Raw genomic sequence first — 18,476 nt, 5'->3', positions numbered from 1 at the left:
CAGAGAAGCAAGACGGCTGTTCCTGCGAGCTGAGTCATCAGCGTGTGGGTGCGAAGGAGAGCGGAAAGGATCAGAAGGCCGGGCGGTCGGCCAAGAACACTGACCGGTGCCGTGGGAGTCACTTTGCTTCTTGACCAGCGTCAGCTTGTAGCCGTCGCCGTAGGTGCTCTTGAGGAAGAGCGGCGAGCCGCAGCACTTGAGCTTGCCGTGGGAGATGATGGCGATGCGGTCGCCCAGCAGGTCGGCCTCGTCCATGTGGTGGGTGGACAACAGGATGGTGCGGCCTGGGATGCGGGTGGAGGATGGACCAGTTACACCAATCAGGAGCACAGCGCCCCCAAGTGGAAGCAATCAGCAAGTGGAACCCAGTACTTTTCCACTGAGTCTTTTGGCTTCAGCCAGCAATGTTTTTATGGGCATGAAATATGGGGGATGATTCAGCTTGAGCATCTACTGTGTTCTAAAAAATCCCACCTTTTAAAATATGCCAGGGAGCACTGTGGCCAAGACGGCTCTGGACATGGAAGGACACCCACCTCTTGCTGTAGTACCCTGGTATTACCCTCTAAAAATGTACCCAGGTCTATAAATGAGCAAATAATATTTAAATAAAGTATTTTTGAATACAAACATAACATTGGAAGACACATCAGAGAAAGAAAGTACAGTTAATTAAATGAAATAATGCAAAGTGAAACAGAAGGCAAAGGATGCTGCGTGCACCACCGAGGTCCTATTTTTTTTTTAGTAAAATTATAAATATTACACTATATATAAAAACAGCAGCTCAAACAAAATTTTTAAGTAAATTCTCGATTTCTAAATTATAATACAAAAAAACTGCTTTATATTTCATTATGTTTCTATGCTTGACTTATTATGCTGCAAGCACAGGCCGGGCATCGTTGGAGCTGCTTGTAAAATAGCTCTGAAAGGCAGCCAAGAACTGCATATATATATATATATATATATATATATAAAAAACTTACGTAAAAAAAGTCCCCTTTCATTTTATGATTACTTTTTTTGGCCAGGATGCTGCCTCGAGACCTCATGCCCGCTACAGCATCGAAGCCCTAAGGACCTTTTTCTTAGAATCAAAGTTACAGCCATACTTTTTTTTTTTTTTTAGCCAAACCACTTGAAGGAGTCAAATTAAAATGCAGAGAAAACCTGCCACAAAAACTGAAGAATAGTAACGCGGCTGCGTTATCGCCGAGAAACACAAACATCTCATCCAGCTGCTTTGTGAATGCAGACGTCTGGCACCCGCCACGCTGCGGAGTGTTCCCGACTCCCGTAGCCCTTCGGGGAGCTCTTTGGGTTCCCATCCAGCAGGGTAAAGTATGTAAAAGTGGAGTAGAGGTTTATTTTGGAGCCCCGATTACAAGCCAAGTGACTCACTGGGTCTGTGTGTTTATTTTTATATTCAATAATGAAGACAATTGCATTTCAAGAGGGCTGCCTGTCGGAGGAGTGCGTAATGAATATAAACGAGCGTCTCCTTGGTCGACACCCCGTATGTACGTGTACCTTGCTTATACTTGAGGATGAGGTCCCAGATAGCGCGCCGGGCGTAGGGGTCCACCCCGGCCGTGGGCTCGTCCAGAATGACGGCCCGGGAGCCGCCCACGAAGGCGATGGCCACCGACAGCTTCCTCTTCATCCCTCCCGACAGCGTCTGAACCAGGCAGTGGCGCTTGTTGGACAGCTCCAGGTCCTCGATCATCCTGAAATTGGACAAGGACATTAAAGCGATACCAGAGACTCCTCCAAGCCTTGATGGCGTACAACCCCCTAAAGAAAGCTGCTGTAATATGAGTACTACAGGTTCTCTCTCCATTTTAATTTTGGACTCATTCAAGCCAAATATATTTAATTTATGTATATGTTAAATTACATTGATGGAGATGCCAGTGAACATTTTTGAATATTTTTGGAAGGCTGACAGTTCTGCTCTGCATTTTTTTTTTTTTTTTTTTACTGTACAGGGTTATTAAGCTCTTAAATTCTTAACTTCTAATTTTAGTAAGGACCTTTGCTGTGCAATATGATGGTCCTTTGTTCGAATCCCAGCCCTTGCTCTAGAACCACTGTTTTTTTAAGCTGAAAAAATCAGCTTTTCCAAAGCAACTTACGATGTTAAGCTACTTACAATGATTTACCCATGTGTACAGCTGTTTTTTTTTTCTTTTTTTTTTTACTACAGAAAGACAGGGTAAGTATGTTGATCAAGGGAACTACACCAGGAGATGGGATTCAAACCCAAGTCCTTAAAAGCAACTTAGGTTGATACAGCAAAAATAACCCAGTTGTACAAAAGGATAAAATAACTGTATATATATATGTAACAGTATAATAATGGTATATAAATAACTGTTGATTCTAAGTGACCCTGAACACAGGCATCGGCTACATGTAGCAAATAAGAAAGCTGGGGGCGCTGCAGTGTCAGTGTCCAACCATGTAATGGCAGAGATTGACCACTAGGTGGCCAGAGGACGAGAGAGGCCCGGCGCACTTGTCCATCTCCTTGCGGATGTCCTCCTCGGCCATCCCCTTGAGGCGCGAGTAGAACCAGAGGTGCTCCTCCACCGTGAGCTTGTCGAAGAGCACGTTGTGTTGCGGGCACATGCCCAGGTTCTGCCGGATGCGCTCCATCTCCGTGCGGATGTCGTGTCCGTAGATGGTGGCGGAGCCGGAGGTGGGAGGGAAGAGGCCAGTCAGGATGGACCTGGGGGGAAAAGAATGGGGGGGGGGGGTTGCAGCCAGGATAAAGAACAATCAGGTCACAGTGATGCGAAAAATCTTGGCAAAACACGCACACGCGCGCGCACACACACACACACACACACACACACACACACACACACACACACACACACACACACGCACGCTGCTCTCACATGGTGGTGGTCTTGCCAGCGCCGTTGTGACCCAGGAAGGAGACCACTTGGTTCTCGTGGAGGTTCAGGCTGAGCTTGTTGAGAGCCAACTTGCTGCCCGTCTTGTAGACTTTGGTGAGCTTGTCGATGCACACCACGAGGGGCAGGTGGCTAGGCTCCTCCTCGATGCCCCGCGTTTCCTCTGCGGACAGGAAGAGAAAACATTTACTCCCCGACAGCCCATATCCCCCCCCCGCCCCAAGCACTGTACCATGCAGGTAAAAAATACGCGTAACTGAGACATAACATCAGCGATCCAAATAAGTATTGCAGTTATACCTTTGAGCAAGCTGCTTAAATTGCCCCCATAAATACATATATTGGGGTAAATGAGTGAAAATTTAAGTTGAATAAATTAATCGAATAACATTGATTCTGTGGCTCCTGTAAACACTGTGGAAATGAGTTGAACTAACGTGGTCTTTCTGCTTTTGGTGCACATTACTGCCACCTATCTGTCAGTTTGGAAAACACAGGTCACGTTTGCGCCACCTTACGCTGCAATTTACTGAAACAACGAAGGGAAGGGAATGCAATTAAAAATTAATCATATAAACCAGAGGATGTTTGTATCCGAGAACATAAATAACTTAATCGTTCGTAACTCGAGGAACCAGTGCAAAGGAACTAGACTTGGCTTCACATTTCTTGCTCTGGGAAAACAGCAATATACCCGAGATTATATAACACAGCAATTTACCTGATATTTTTAACAAAAGTCACTGACCCATTTACACAGCTAGGTAATTTCACTACAGGGATTTAGGGTAAGAACCTTGTGTAAAGGCACTACAGCTGCAGGTGGGATTTGACCCAACAACCTTCACGCTCTGGTGGGTGGGTTTGCAAGACCAGGTGCCCTTTGCTAAGCAACACGCCGGAGGGGCAGGAGAGAGTAGAGGGGCGGGGCATACCAGAGCGCCGGTGTTCCATTGCGCACGCCTGGTCCTCCTCCATCACACTGAGCCTGGCACTTCCACCCCAAGGCCACTCCCATGTCTCGACACGCCCACTGCCCAGCCAATAGGACTTCTGCAGGGGGAAGTACCAGGGGCGGGGCAACCCGTACATCCCTGTAAGTGGGCGGAGTCAAGGAAAGAAGATATGTGAGCATTTTTAATGTAGAGTTTACAAAAACCAGAGTGTGGACGACATATTTAAAAAGGATCATTCAGACAGGATTTGATCAAATTAAACGAATAATAACAAAGCATGTCGGGATACTTAATGCATATGAGCTACACCCTGGGGGCATGGGGACAGGGGTAGGGCAGCTCACCAGGATGCACCGCCTCGATGTACCAGGTGAGCACGCCGTACACACTGGCGTCGATGATCAGCATCACCATGGAGAGCAGCAGGTTGAAGTCATCGCCCTCCACAGGCGACTGGTTGATGGTGCGCCACTGGATGCCCACGCCGGCCACCTCGTACAGGGCAAAGTACTTGGAGCCCAAGCCGAAGGCTGTGGTGGACATCAGCGACTGAAAGGCGGTCAGAGAAACATACGCAGAACTTCAACACTAAAAAGTAATTTAAAAGATCTAAATTACATCAGAATTATTCATTTTTGCAATGCATGTGAAGCACGTGGTGAAAGTAGCAGCAGTACCCACACGACGAAGCACACATTGCAGCGGCACATGTGTGAGAGAGTGTGTGTGTGTGTGTGTGTGTGGTCGTACCGCAATGCACTTCTCGAAGGCCGTGATCTTGTCGTGGGCCACCTCCTCCCTGATGGCCACATACATGTAGGGTACGTAGCTAAGGAAGTAGATGATGCCCCCGCAGGCGGAGGCGAGCTTGGCTTTCGAGTAGATCACGGACACCAGAAAGCTTCGAGGACATATGGGGGGTGCAACACAGCCATGGGTGGGGGGGGCAAAAAAGTCGTTAAGGAAAACAAATTAATGTTACAACCACAACTGGGCTTTTAAAGGGTTTAATGGCAGAGCAGTTAAAGGAACTGGTCTGTTTTTGGAGAAACAATGACCATCGCCATCAGCGTATGTTCTCTGGACTCTTTGCAAAAGTGACTCGGATCTGCTGTGTGAGGAACGGTCGAGAGGTGAGAAAGAGGGGGGGAGAGAGCGTACCAGAACATGATGGTGGCGATGGCGTAAACCGTGAGGAAGAGCCAGATGATGAAGGGGTCGCTGTGCAGGAGCACCTTGCCGTACTTGAGGATGGCGGTGAGCGCGGTCACCGAGATGGAGAGCTGGACGAAGCCCGTGATGAACCAGGCCACCCAGTGGACCGCGTTGTTCAGGCCCATCATCTTCATCACCTGACAGAGAGAGCAGAGACAGGGAGGGACACAAATTAGCTCCAGCGTACATGGTGTGAACACAGAAACACATATAAAAGATCACTGTCAGCAGAAATGGACATCAGTCAAGGTTCAATGAGGGCAGGTGTTTAACTTAACAGCAGGGGGCAGTGTTGAGCCTTTCTCATCGGGAGAAATGGGGAGGGACATACAGTGAGCAACATGTGCTACTGGGTTTTGACATTGTTCATCTCACACATACACACACACACACACACACACACACAAACTGCACATATGGATGCACAAATACACCCTCACACACCTCTTTGAGGCGGTGCTCCTTCTCTGCTACGATGTGCTGGATCATCATGGCCACTGAGTAGACCCAGGAGATCACCATGCAGAGGGGCATCATGTGCTCGATCACAAACAGGAAGCTATGGGGGTTCGGACACACACACACACACACACACACACACACGTTACCATAGTGCTCGTGTGGGAGCTGCACAGGTGTACTGATGACTCGACTCTGGGCTGAATGTGTGGAGAACAGTGCCAAGATGTGTAAGAAGGGGAGGAAAGAAAAAAAAAAGCAGATACATAAAGAAAGGACACAAGAGACAGTAGAGGGACAACTGAGAGTGAGTCTGAAAGACAGAACAGCAGTAAACTGCGCTAATTACAATATGGCAAATTAAGGCACCTAATTATGAAGAATAAAAGACAGAAGACGACAGATATACAGCTCAGCATAAGAGAAAAGACGGCACAAAAAGCAGTGAAGAAGTGGGTCCGACGGCGAAGGACACACAACAGACACTGCCTTACTCATCCCGGGTGTAGCAGGGGTAAGGAAACATCTGGACGTAGTTCCCCGGTTCCACCACGTCATGGCCTACAAAGGTGTTGATGATGGCTCTCTCGATCATGTCTGTGGGACAGATACGACCGATCAATCGAGAGATCAATCAATCAATCAAAGCATCACAGACGTACGACTCACTGAAGTTCCCAAGTGAGGGACAGGCTGATGGGCGCTGGTAGAAGCAAGGGTAAGTGGGGCAAGTACCAGTGAGTCAAAGTCAACTTCTGGCGACTACTCAAGTGGTTTTCCCACAAAGGGAGGTTTGGAAGTGGTTTACTATGGTTTTGCCTTTCTGGCACTTCCCATAGGGAGAACATGCAAACTTCACAGACTGAGCAGGATTTGAACCCAAGTTTGATCCCACTGCTGTTTCATTACTACTTTGGGCTTCTAAAACCACCAAGAGAATGAGAACCAATGGCTCTGGGCACGGCTCCTGTTCGGGACGAGATCCGACAGAGAGCGTTGAAATCACCGCATGAGTCACAGGTCCTCTCTAGACCTTTCTGAGAACGTCGTCGGAGGCAATAAGACAAACCCGTCCAATGTTGCGAATGCAGCCTAATTTAAATAGAGCTGAAGAACTGCAATTTGTAACAGGACCGGTTTACGCAAAACTGGGGCCCAAACTGGGGGTGCGGTGGCGCGGTGGCGCAGTGGGTTGGACCACAGTCCTGCTCTCCGGTGGGTCTGGGGTTCGAGTCCCGCTTGGGGTGCCTTGCGACAGACTGGCGTCCCGTCCCGTCCTGGGTGGGTCCCCTCCCCCCCCTCCCCCTCCGGCCTTACGCCCTGTGTTGCCGGGTGGGCTCCGGTTCCCCGTGACCCCGTAAGGGACAAGCGGTTCTGAAAATGTGTGTGTGTGTGTGTGTGTGTGTGTGTGTGTGTGTGGGGTCCAAACTGGGCTGGTTTTAGCAAAACATCCTGGATTTAAAATGACCTCAAATTAATTATCAGGAATATATGATATTATGTTGTATGAAAAAAAAATGTGAACAAAATAATATCTCTGACCCCCCTTTCCACCCCCAACCTCTACTGTAGGACATTCCTTATTTTTTACAGCTGGGGTCAAACTGGCGCAACTGTCTTAATAATAAATCCAAGGCTTTTGCACAAAACACCCTGGACAGTGGACGTGTTCCACAGCTCCCAGGCTTAGCACTGAAACAAAATCAACATAATATGAACTACACAAGCCAGAATGAGGTTTCCTAACAAAAATCCAGTTTCTGGTTGCTTCCTGGTATGAAGGAAATAGAGTGATAGGTAATAGTCATTCATTCAAGATACACAGGAAAAGATGTTATACCCGATGCGTATTTTCCAACGACTGTATGCAAGGACCCAGTCCAACCACCAACCTCAAGTCACGGAGAACAACACCTCAGCATAGCCAACATACATCTTCATTCCCTGAAACCAAAACGCTTAACTAACATAACCCACCCAGCAAACCGAAACTAATCCCGCCAACTGACCAAACCAACAAACCAGATCTAACCCAGCAATACAAAACACCAAGCCATACCCACCAACAAAACACCTAAAGCAAGCCTAACCCAACAAACCAGCCATCCAGCCAACCCACTAACAATAACCAACCACCAAACCACACCCAACAAAGCCAAACCTATAGACTGAGTCACAACCTCCAACAGAAACCAACCAAGCCTACTCCCACCACCACACAAACAAACCCTCAAACCAAACAGACCAAGTCTAACACATCAACTCAGCACCATCAACCCATACCACCAGCAAAACCAAGCCAACAAACCAATCCTAACAATCAACCATCGAACCACACCCACTAACAAAAAACCGAACCAATAAACCAAGTCTAATCCACCAACACAAAAACCAACAAACCACACCCACCAAAAAACCAAACCAACAACCCACATCTGATCCACCACCAAAAAACCAAACCAACAACCCACATCTGATCCACCACCAAAAAACCAAACCAAGGCTAACCGCCAACGCAAAAAAACCATCAACCAAACCCAACAAAGCCAAATCAACAAACCAAGCCTAATTCACCAACTACATGAACAAACCACACCAGCCGGGTACCAACATGAATATTTCATTGAGGTTATGAAGTGGGCACCTCCCTTCGTCGGTGTTTCATTGAATTAGGCCCACGACACCTGTTATTATTATTATTATTTTTTTTTTTTTTTATTAACCACCCATTACTCCCCCACATCCATTCTCCCCAAGGCTGCTAAGGACTGAGGACTTCAAAGTTTTAATATAATTCTAATTTATTTATTTATTCACTCATTCATTCATTCAAATGTTCTTTCTGCTGCTGTTGTTCTGAGGGTTGCCACACAACATTCAGTTGTATTGCATGCAATGACAATAAAGCATATTATTATTATTATTATTATTGTTATTACAAAATGTCATTCAATTTCAGCAGTTTCCAAAGCAGACAGCAGTACCGAGAAAAAAGAATCTTCTGCGTTTTGAACCTTCAACCCTTAAGATATAAACCGTTCTTTTCAGCCACCCAGTGGGAGGATTCATAACCTTCAAAAAGAACAGCACTATGAACCACTAAGTAATAAGTCACTTGGGAGAATCTTCACACCAGATTAGTTTGTTTCACTCCCTACCAGCGACTATTCAACCCTTTAAACTAAACAAGGTTAAACTGCGCTGAAAAGACAACCGGTGCGAATGCAGACAAGGAGCCGATTCTGTTCCTCCTCATTTACATTTCTTTAAGTCTCATTTACACGCTCTGATGTTTACCCCTCGGTACACACCGATCCCGGCACCCCAGCCTGCGGGAACCAGGACGATCGCTGGAGAGTTAATAGCCCCCGAGAAGCTGCACGTCACTGCATCACAATCACCCTTTTCAGCACGTTGGACTTTCTCAAAGGCTGCTAGGAATGATAAGCTTGGGCCTCTAGGTTTCCCCAATACATTCAGGTCCACGCTCCTCTAAGATTGAGAGATGGAAGGAAGGAAATGCAAAATTTAATGCAAAAGAATCTGGTCCCAAAAGTCATTTTATAGGAAGCTATTTGACTAATGTGTGCCACCAATATGCAAAATGTGCCAACAGTCAAAAATTTGTATCTAAAGCTCTTTGTTATTGATGCACATTTACCCAGACTTCTCCACTGCTTCGGAGGAAGACATCTACCAAGTGTACAAATGTAAATGCAATAAAGTATCTACCATCAGGTTTCTTTGAAAATCATGAGCAGTCATATTACATCTGACCAACAGGTGGCGGAACGGCTAAGGAACACAAGAGGCACGCTGAAAAAGCCACAGGTTCAAACGAATGTAGTAGGCGGAGCACCCCTAAATGCCGAATTTATCTGGAAGACCCTCAGAAAACATCCAGCTGTATGAATGGGTTATAAATCTGTAAAATCACAGTGATAATGGAGGAGGGTCATTGAATCACAGCGACTCAGTGCAACACGTGAGAGTTTCACTCTAAAAATACAGCTCGGGCACGCGAAAGGTCATCTTCCTTTCCTCCCGTTTTTCATCTGCGGCCAAAGGGACGCCAGACACTTGTAGAAGAACGAGGACGGCATCGGTCCAGGTCCTGGATTATTAGCGAATAGCTCAATTCTATTGTTTCTCCATTCATTCTGACTGCAGCGAACCATCAGCGGCGAAGCGCCTGCTAAACATTTTTATTGAACCGGGAAAGAATTACTGGGCTATTCGTCCTGCTCGGCTCCATACCGAGCGACTCTATTGAGTTCGGAGTTATTCTATAGCTGGATATAAATACAGCGAGGATACGACAAAGCAGCGTCTCAAAGGCTCGTGGGAAACATCTCCGTACCCTGTATCCACACAAAGCCATAGAGGAAGTAGAACTTCCCCCCCGTGTTGGGCCCGGGGCGCCAGTAAGCCCGCCGGATCTCGTTGGTCTTCTCCGTGAAGCTGGAGTTCTGACGGATCTTGTAGAGGACGTGGGGAGGCAGGGTGCCATCCTTGTTCGTCTGAAATATCACACCTGGAGGGGGTCGGGGCGGGGGTGGAGGAGAGGGCGGAGAATCAGATTTCGTTACCGCCGTCGATCCTTCGCTTCTCCTCGGGTTGCATCCTGTCAGCGAAACAGACGGCATCCAAGTGGGATGCCGTGCGGGACAAGGGTACGGCGCTGAGGGAACAACCCAAGGAGAACTTTCCAGGCGGGGGGGACTCACTGGCGAAGACGGACACGTTGTCCTGGTAGGCCTGGTTCAGCGTGTAGTTCACGATGCTCTCCTCATCAGGGAAGCCCTTGAAGATGTCCACACTGACCTGTTCCCAGACACAGAGAGCAAGAGAAAGACAGCGGAACGTGCACAGGTTCACATTATTAGTTTTATCATTTACATATTTATTAATAACATTATTAATTATTTACAACTTTCCCCAAAAGGACTTCAGATGTCCAAATTCAAAGATGTTCAAATTCCGTCCTAAAGTATCTTCTGCTCTAAACAGGTTGAAAACGGAATCACGAGATATATATTATATACGGGCTTCCTTCGCATGACGAGCGTCATTCATTTCTCAAGATCAGCTCGCGAAGAGATTTCGCCTTCTTGTCCATCTCACGACCACCTGAGATGAACGAAAAGGAAACGAAATCCCGCAAAGACATTCGTAACGACGCTGCTGTTCAAGGGAATTCTCTGCATTTCACAGCTTCAAGCTTCAGACTGACAGGTAAGGCTTTCCTTTGCCTTTTTAACTTTCAACATGTTCTTTATTCTCTTATTGTTCCCTTTATTCTCTTTATGAGCATAGATGATGGAGAGTAACACTTGTGAGGAGGCACATGGCCACGCTGGCGGCTGAGGTTCGAGGGGGAAGCCCTGCACTGTGTGTGGTCTGGGGAGGCTGGGCACCTTGTGTAGGACTCAGCCTCACCCAGGCTTGCATTTTGAGCCGAATTTTCCTTCCTCCTAAGGCATGTTTCAATGAACATCCGTAAGAAGCGATTTCACCGTTCTTTTGTGAATTTTACATAAATTAATCAAAACTAACAAAAGTGGCATTTGCTCATATGTCTGCATTCTTGCGAAAGGAAGCCTGTATAGCAGCACGGTGAAAACCGAAGGCAAGCAAGTACCAGTGTGTGTTCATCGACATCACGAGGTGTTACATGTAGCATTATTTGCCTTTTTCATTTGCTTTTTATTTTTGATATTTTACATGTGGGGAATAACTATCCATTCTTACAGATAGCATCAAAATTTCACGTTAAAACATTCATTTAACATGAATGCTATGTTAAGGTTCATTTAAGTGTTTTTGGTCTCGCTGCACGTAATCTAGCTGATTTTTTTTTTTATTAAATTAATAACTGCAGATATGAAAGCCGTATTATGACAGAAGGGTGTGCCGACGTAAATCACACTCTTATAGCAGCGTTTTGCAGCAGTCGGGGCAGAAAGGAATTTATGGTGCTGGATAAACAAGTTCTGTTTAGAACTGTAGTCCAAAAAATACAACCAAATGGGCTTTTTTTTTAAAAAAGAAAAAAAAATCAATCACTTAAATCACTTCCTTGCTACAGAGGAACACACACACACACACACACACACACGCTGAAACCACTTGTCTCGAGCAGGGTGCCGGCAAACCAGAGCCTAACCCAACAGCACAGGGTGCAAGGCTGGAGGGGGAGGGGACACACCCCCGATGGGACACCAGTCCATTGCAAGGCACCCCAAGCAGGATTCGAACCCCAGGCCCATCAGAGAGCAGGACCTGGCCAAACCTGCTGTGCCACCGCAGCCCCCTCCCTTGCTATACATTCATCCTACTTTGCGTTTCACGGTTCTGCAAGTGGGCATCGGGTTCAAAGCGAATCGCCGGGTCTGTTCTTCCCGCCCGACCTTGGACATGAAGCGCGTCCAGCCGCAGGCGGCGTTGTCGATGGTGTCCAGCTGCTCCAGCAGGGTGCCCGTGTCCGGCAGGGTGAAGTTCCCCTCCAGCAGGCTGCGCACGAACTCGCTGTCCGTGGCGTTCAGCAGCTCGGGGTGCCGGCGCAGGTCCGAGGTGAACTGCGGGGACGACCAAACACAGACGTCCCATCCACAGACTCGCAACTCTTCAGATGTTTTTCCCAATAAACCGGATTCAGTGGATTTCAGCAGCTGGACATGTTAATTCAATTCAATGTACCGAAGGCGATGGCTCACGAACCCATCCTGTCCTACCGTTGAGCTCCAAACCCAGCAGACTATAGAAATTCAATCTAGTTCAAACTCGGCTCCCAGTCCAATTTCAGAGAGCGCTGAACCAGCACGGAACAGCGAAATGGAGCCCCCCCACCCCCCCAAAAAAAAACAGGAGACAAGTTTGATCAAATGGAGCCTCGACCTGTTGCATTGTGGGTATGCGAGATACCTGCTGTAGCCAGGTCATGCGGTTGTGCAGCTTTCCCTCCTCCAGGAAGGCACGCAGCTCCGCCGAGATGTTGAGCCACACGCGGGCGTAGCGCGTCACGTTCCCCACGAAGGCAAACGTCTCGTTGGCCTGCAGGAAGGGCAGTGTGTAAGGGGCAGGAAGTGGAACCATCTGCTCCTGGCAGGGCTTCTTACACCAACACCCCCAGACTGCATCCTACCTGGCTCTCATATTATATTATATTATATTATATTATATTATATATGAATTCTCATTCAAAGGAACATAGTTTGCAGAAAATGCAATAAAATACAATAAAGGGATATACAGTATTTATTTATGCAGCTGATGCTTTAGTCCAGCTCAAATAAATGTAAGGTCTTCTCTTTTTTCCCCCAGACTAAGCTACTTACCAATTTATATAGCCTGGTAATTATATTTATTTACTAGAAAAATTCATGGTAAGCGCCTTGCTCTAGGGTACAACAGAAGGTGCTGAATTAAACCTGGGTCAATGCAAAGGTTTAAACTACTATGCCAGCCGCTGACCCATTTATGGGTACCGTACCGATCTGAAGTATCATTTATTTAAATTTTATTTATATCATTCAGTAATCTCATTGATGATTTTCTCATCGGCGAGATGACTGAATGATATAAATAGAAGCAAGCTACTTACAGTTATTTACCCATTTATACAGCTGGGCAATTTAGGGGAAGTACTTTGCTCACAATTACTACAGCTGGAGGTGGGATTCGAACCTGCAACCTTTGGGTCCAAAAAGCAACGTCTATAGCCACTATGCTACCAGCTGTCCCTCGTTATCACATTTGCTGAATGTGTTTGAATGAACATCCACCATGTAAGAGTCCATTGTAAATCTCGATGTACTTGACAATTAAAGTATTCATCTTAATTTTTTCATCATTAGTGTCTCCTGACCTCACTCATTTATTACTATAAGCAGCCTTTATTCCGCTGTCACCTTTGTCCTGGGAGATTTGCAGTGTTAGATCGACTTCACCGTGGTTTAACATTTCATACAGCATGGAATTCATACTGGAGTAATTCACGGTAAATAGTACTTTGCTTGACGCTTTAAATCTTCTATGAACTAAAATGTATCTGCCTTTTCTCGTGAACTCTGCAGTGTATTTCTAGAGTTACAGTAGAGTAGATACAATATTTACAGCCAATTAAAGCTGGTAAACTGGCTGTGAAAGTCCTCCCACTGTTCAGAAAATGGTTAGTGCTGTTACTGTACAATCTGAAGGTTGTGGGTTCAGATCCCTATTCCTGCTTTAATACCCTTGATCAAAGCAGTTAACCCTGAACTGGTCCGGTAAGAATGACCCCAGCTGTGTAAAGTGATAAATCGGTGTGAGAGGCTTAGAGCTGTAAGCGGCTTTGGAGAAAAAGTGTGAGATACATAATAAAGGAATTTGAAACCATGATCATCAGATGACCAGACAACACTTATGCCGCGGGGTGGCGCAGCGAGTACTTCTGCTGTTTCATAGCACCTGGGGGGTGCAGGAGGACAGGGGTTTGATCCCTGCTTGGGATGTTTAAAGTTTAAATGTTCTCCCTGTGTCTGTGTGGGTTTCCTCTGGGTGCTCTGGTTTCCTCCCACACCCCAAAAACATGCTGTTTAGGTTCACCCACAGTGTGTGTGACAGAGAGAGTGTGTTCCACAGATGTATGGATGAGTGACCCAGTGTAAGTAGTGTATCTAGCAGTGTAAGTCACTGTGGTGAATAAGGTGTTTGGGCTGATAACACTACATAGAGTTCTCTGGAGAAAAGCATCTCCTAAATAAATAAAAGTAAGCACTGGGCAACATGATGCTCGTTGTCATTAGAATCAAAGTTATTCTTCCACTCAAACGGTTGCCGACTGACACCCGTTACCTGACCATTTCGTACCCTTCCCTGCTTCTCCTCCTGGTCTGATTACGTTGACGTGAGGTGACCAATACCTGCTACATGTGGCTGACTGACTGAGCCAGGAGTCAATAGCTCATTTAGCTCGTGTGCAGCTGGGAGAGTTGAAATGAGAATGGATGGGCAGAGTGACTAATAGATCAAATGATTCATTGACCGGCAATCAGGGGAAAAGTAACTCTTCCTGTACTAAGTGACATGTGTGATTGTTGTGTAGAAAGCACCTCACTACAGACTTCCTCTTGTTTTCTTAATTAAATCCTTAACCGCTTTTCTGCCTCCTCATTTAATTGTTCTAACTGTAGAAATTCAATATTACTACAATTTATGTGGGGGGCGTGGTGGCATAGTGGGTTTGACTGGGTCCTGCTCTCTGGTGGGTCTAGGGTTCGATTCCCGCTTGGGGTACCGTGCGACAGCCTGGTGTCCCGTCCTGGGTGTGTCCCCTCCCCCTCCAGCCTCACGCCCTGTGTTGCCGGATTAGGCTCTGGCTCCCCAGGACCCCGCATGGGACAAGCAGCTTCAGATAGTGTGTGTGCATACAATTTATGTGGGATCTTGTGTCACATACTTTTTTTTCGATTTAACTTCTGCCTCTCGGACAACTGGACCTGTCGGCACACGAAGAACGAACGTGCGCACGATAACGGTTGCTGGATATGGTTTTTGTTAATGAGGTATTTGGTTAAAAATTCTGATCAGGGAATGAGGCGCCAGGTCTTCCCAGCTCTTCGGCATCAGTTCCCAGAGACGTAGGACACCGCGTGTTACTTTGCTTTCGCTCTCCTGTCCCGTTTTTCCTACACAGGTATTGCCCAGCTGCGCTCAAACTTTTAACTTGTTTTGTCGGTGCACATCTGAAGGCGTACTTACCTTCTGGATGACCTTGTCAACCTGTGAACCAATGGGAGAGTAGAGGATCTTGGGATTTGTAGTCATGAGATGCACCAGGAGGCCCAGGTTTCGCTGCTCCTTGCTGGTGAACCCCAAGGAACTCATGTTGCCCTGCTTCAGAGCCTCCGGCTCGATGATTCTGAATGCACAGAGGGAGAACGTGTTGTGGAACGATGGATCCGAGCTCCAAATAGGTCCAAACCCCACTCTTATAGCATCTCCCTGCTCGCACCTGTTATTCCCACACAGGATGGGCTGCAGACCCGCCCACAGCTGCACGAAGGCAGAGAACTGTGAGCGCGGGTTTTCTCCTTCTGCTTCACTGCCCGCCGCCCCGTCGCCCTCCTCCCCAGGGGTGTCTGTGGAGTTTGGCCCCCAGGTGGTATTATTGGAGCTCCAGGCGGTGGCATTGGCCGGCGGAGGGGGTTGGTGACCCGCACAGGCCCCCTTGGGCAGGAGACGGGCCAAACCCGACAGAAGGTCCACGTCCCTCAGCAGCCGCTCCACGTCGGCCAGATCCTTCAGCAGAGCACCCAGGTGGGACTGAGAAGGCAGCACCGAGGAGTTGAACTGCTCCAGACGCAGCTGTGAAAATGAATATACGGATATTTGAATATGCAAATACCATCAATGTATTAATACCATATATATCACCATGCGAAATGGCAGTAATGAATAACTTTATTACAAAGCAAGAGCAACATAACACACATGACCGTAAGAGAAATAAAAAGAATGAGGTCACTTTCGTATATAACATAGGTAGACCTCGACTTATGACATTTGCATTTTACATCAACCCAGACTAATAACAGCCCTCCCATCGACTTTATAATTATAATACTTTTGAGTCGCGACATTTGGTTGTAATGTGTAACAATGACGCTCCACCTACCATTTAATTGAATTTTGACAGGTCGCGCTGCAGCAAAACACCATATTTCTTATCGACTCAGTGCGTGTGTCTATCAGAACTTGCGTTTTATTTACAAAAGCGCTGTTTTGCCTACAGAACATTTCGCCCGCGATCCCATTTAATAGCTATCAGGTGAAAACGGGACTATTCAGGTGGCGCGGAAAAGAAAAAACAAGGAGGTGAAAACAACAGCATAAAAAGAAAACGCTGTACTTTATTCCTATTATTTTTCTACATTTGTATCGATTTGCATTATTGATTTGATTCTAATTGATTTGATTCATATATCACAGTATAAGGGAATTTGCAAATTGCAAGGTGATCGGAACGGAAGCTCGTCAAGTCGACGACCAACTCTACTTGATTTAAACTATACTTCTAGGATGTCGTAGGTTCTATGGTTCCATAGGGTTGTATATGATATAGTTTCCCTACCCAGGTGACCCTCTACCGCGTTACCTTCTCTATGACTGTCTGGGTGTCTATCTGGTCCCTCAACTCCTGGCTCATCTCGCCGAAGCGCTGAGCCCGTTGGCCTTCCTCTCCGCCGCACACAGCTCTGCGATAGGCCTGCAGCGCCGACTGCTGCTTCTCGGACACCATTAGGATCCTGCTCAGCTCGCCGGTCTCGTCCTTCCCGCAGGTGAGCAGCTCCAGCATGGTGCTAGTCAGCAGGACACCCTGGACGTTGAGGGACGCCAACGAAAACGCAACGTGATGCTTAACACCAGAGGGCAACTCGGGTGTAGAAACACAAGGATGCCCTTGCAGAAGAGCAAAAAAACGGGACACGAGCCCGATCTGGGGGGACGAACCTCCACGTCGCGCAGTCCCTGGGGGTCGTAGGGTTTGCCTGCACCTCCTGCGGCGAGACCCAGAGCCTGGGACATGAGCTTGAGCAGGCTTCGCCTGTGGGCCGCCTTGGTGGGGTCTCGCAGGGCTTTGTGGATCAGACCTCCTTCCAGGCTGCGCCAGCCTTCTAGAAGCTGGTCCTGAAGCAGGTTTGACAAACAACGACACACCGATGGTGGATCAGCAGCACGGAGGGTCACTGCGTACGGAGCTCTATAGCATGTATGAATATACAAATACCATCAATATATTAATGCCATATATATCACCATGCGTAGCTGCATATGTGCAAAGGCCTTATATGGGAAGCCTGTATATATGTCATATACTGGATCAATTATTGTACATTTTTATATAGATCCCTGGTTCATATGTCGCATACAGGGTCAGTTAGTGTGAAGGTATGTACAGTATATACAGGTAATCAGGAATTCAATTAAAAAAGTATAATTTTTTATTATATAATTTCAATATCACGTATCCTATGTATTGGGTTAGAGGTCGAAATCACTATTAATGAAGAAAAATTGCCTGTGTAAGGGCTGGAACTAGTACCAGTATGACAGGAGTATAATAATACTAAAGAAAATATACAAACTGGAACCAATAACATCAGTCAACCATCATGATGACTATAATTAAGGTTATACCTCTATCTTAAGTGCTTTCTCGCCTGGGCCATAGGCATCACTGGTACCCTCGCTGGACCCCTGGCCGTCGGCTCTCGCTCCAGGAAACGAGCCAAAAATGAGGTTATACACCTGTCAAAAGGAGAGAGTCCCTTACGCACTGTTAGCGTGGCAGAATAATGTACCGAGAACAACGGACGGAACCGATGGGTCGATGGGAAAGGATGTGCTGCGAGAGCGCCGCGGAAAGGAAGCGGGTTGGAAGAACGGCGCGTCGGCACGGCAGGGTGTGGGATGGTGGGATGTTGAGAGGAGGACAGGAAGAGAGGGCCTCGCATTTGAGCTGCATGATAATTCAAATTAATTCTAGAAGGTCTGGAGCCCATTCTGGAACACCTTAGCGCTATATGATCGCATCTGGGACGTATTGTACCCTTTCATCCTTGTTTTACAGTGCTGTGAAAAAGAATTCGCCCCCTTCCTGATTTTTTTCCTTCCATATTTGTCACAGTTAAATGATTGTGATCATCAAACAAATTTTAATATTACACAGAGATAACCCGAGTAAATACAAAATGCAGTTTTTAAATGATAATTTAATTTATTAAGGGAAAAAAACCTGTCCAAACCTACCTGGCCCTATGTGAAAAAGTAATTGCCCCCCTTGTTAAATCATGAATGAACTGTGATTAACCACATTTTTTGGAAAGCTGAGTTAAATTTCACTTGCCACACCCATATATTATATATATACAGTGCTGCA

At 46.8% G+C, this 18,476-nt stretch overlaps 1 protein-coding gene across 4 annotated transcripts in view; it reads right to left on the bottom strand.

The window, feature by feature from the left end:
* Window positions 1–18,476, bottom strand: part of abca2 (ATP-binding cassette, sub-family A (ABC1), member 2) — an 81,569-nt gene that overhangs the window by 17,826 nt on the left and 45,267 nt on the right. For all 4 annotated transcript variants that reach the window (XM_018758405.2, XM_018758406.2, XM_018758407.2 and 1 more), the window contains 19 exons: window positions 17,735–17,845; window positions 17,048–17,224; window positions 16,692–16,913; window positions 15,549–15,901; window positions 15,296–15,455; window positions 12,479–12,607; window positions 11,965–12,132; window positions 10,282–10,378; window positions 9,915–10,088; window positions 6,049–6,151; window positions 5,540–5,654; window positions 5,042–5,232; window positions 4,631–4,781; window positions 4,225–4,429; window positions 3,860–4,018; window positions 2,907–3,087; window positions 2,522–2,734; window positions 1,534–1,730; window positions 105–284 (listed from right to left, as the gene is read on the bottom strand). In XM_018758405.2, coding sequence (XP_018613921.2) covers window positions 105–284; window positions 1,534–1,730; window positions 2,522–2,734; window positions 2,907–3,087; window positions 3,860–4,018; window positions 4,225–4,429; window positions 4,631–4,781; window positions 5,042–5,232; window positions 5,540–5,654; window positions 6,049–6,151; window positions 9,915–10,088; window positions 10,282–10,378; window positions 11,965–12,132; window positions 12,479–12,607; window positions 15,296–15,455; window positions 15,549–15,901; window positions 16,692–16,913; window positions 17,048–17,224; window positions 17,735–17,845 — 3,286 coding nt within the window. The remainder of the gene's footprint in view (window positions 1–104; window positions 285–1,533; window positions 1,731–2,521; window positions 2,735–2,906; window positions 3,088–3,859; window positions 4,019–4,224; window positions 4,430–4,630; window positions 4,782–5,041; window positions 5,233–5,539; window positions 5,655–6,048; window positions 6,152–9,914; window positions 10,089–10,281; window positions 10,379–11,964; window positions 12,133–12,478; window positions 12,608–15,295; window positions 15,456–15,548; window positions 15,902–16,691; window positions 16,914–17,047; window positions 17,225–17,734; window positions 17,846–18,476) is intronic.

Source organism: Scleropages formosus, chromosome 17 (genome assembly GCF_900964775.1).
Source record: "Scleropages formosus chromosome 17, fSclFor1.1, whole genome shotgun sequence".
Lineage (NCBI taxonomy): Eukaryota > Metazoa > Chordata > Actinopteri > Osteoglossiformes > Osteoglossidae > Scleropages > Scleropages formosus.
Note: the sequence above shows the minus strand (reverse complement) of the source record. Positions and strands in the feature narration are given on the sequence as shown.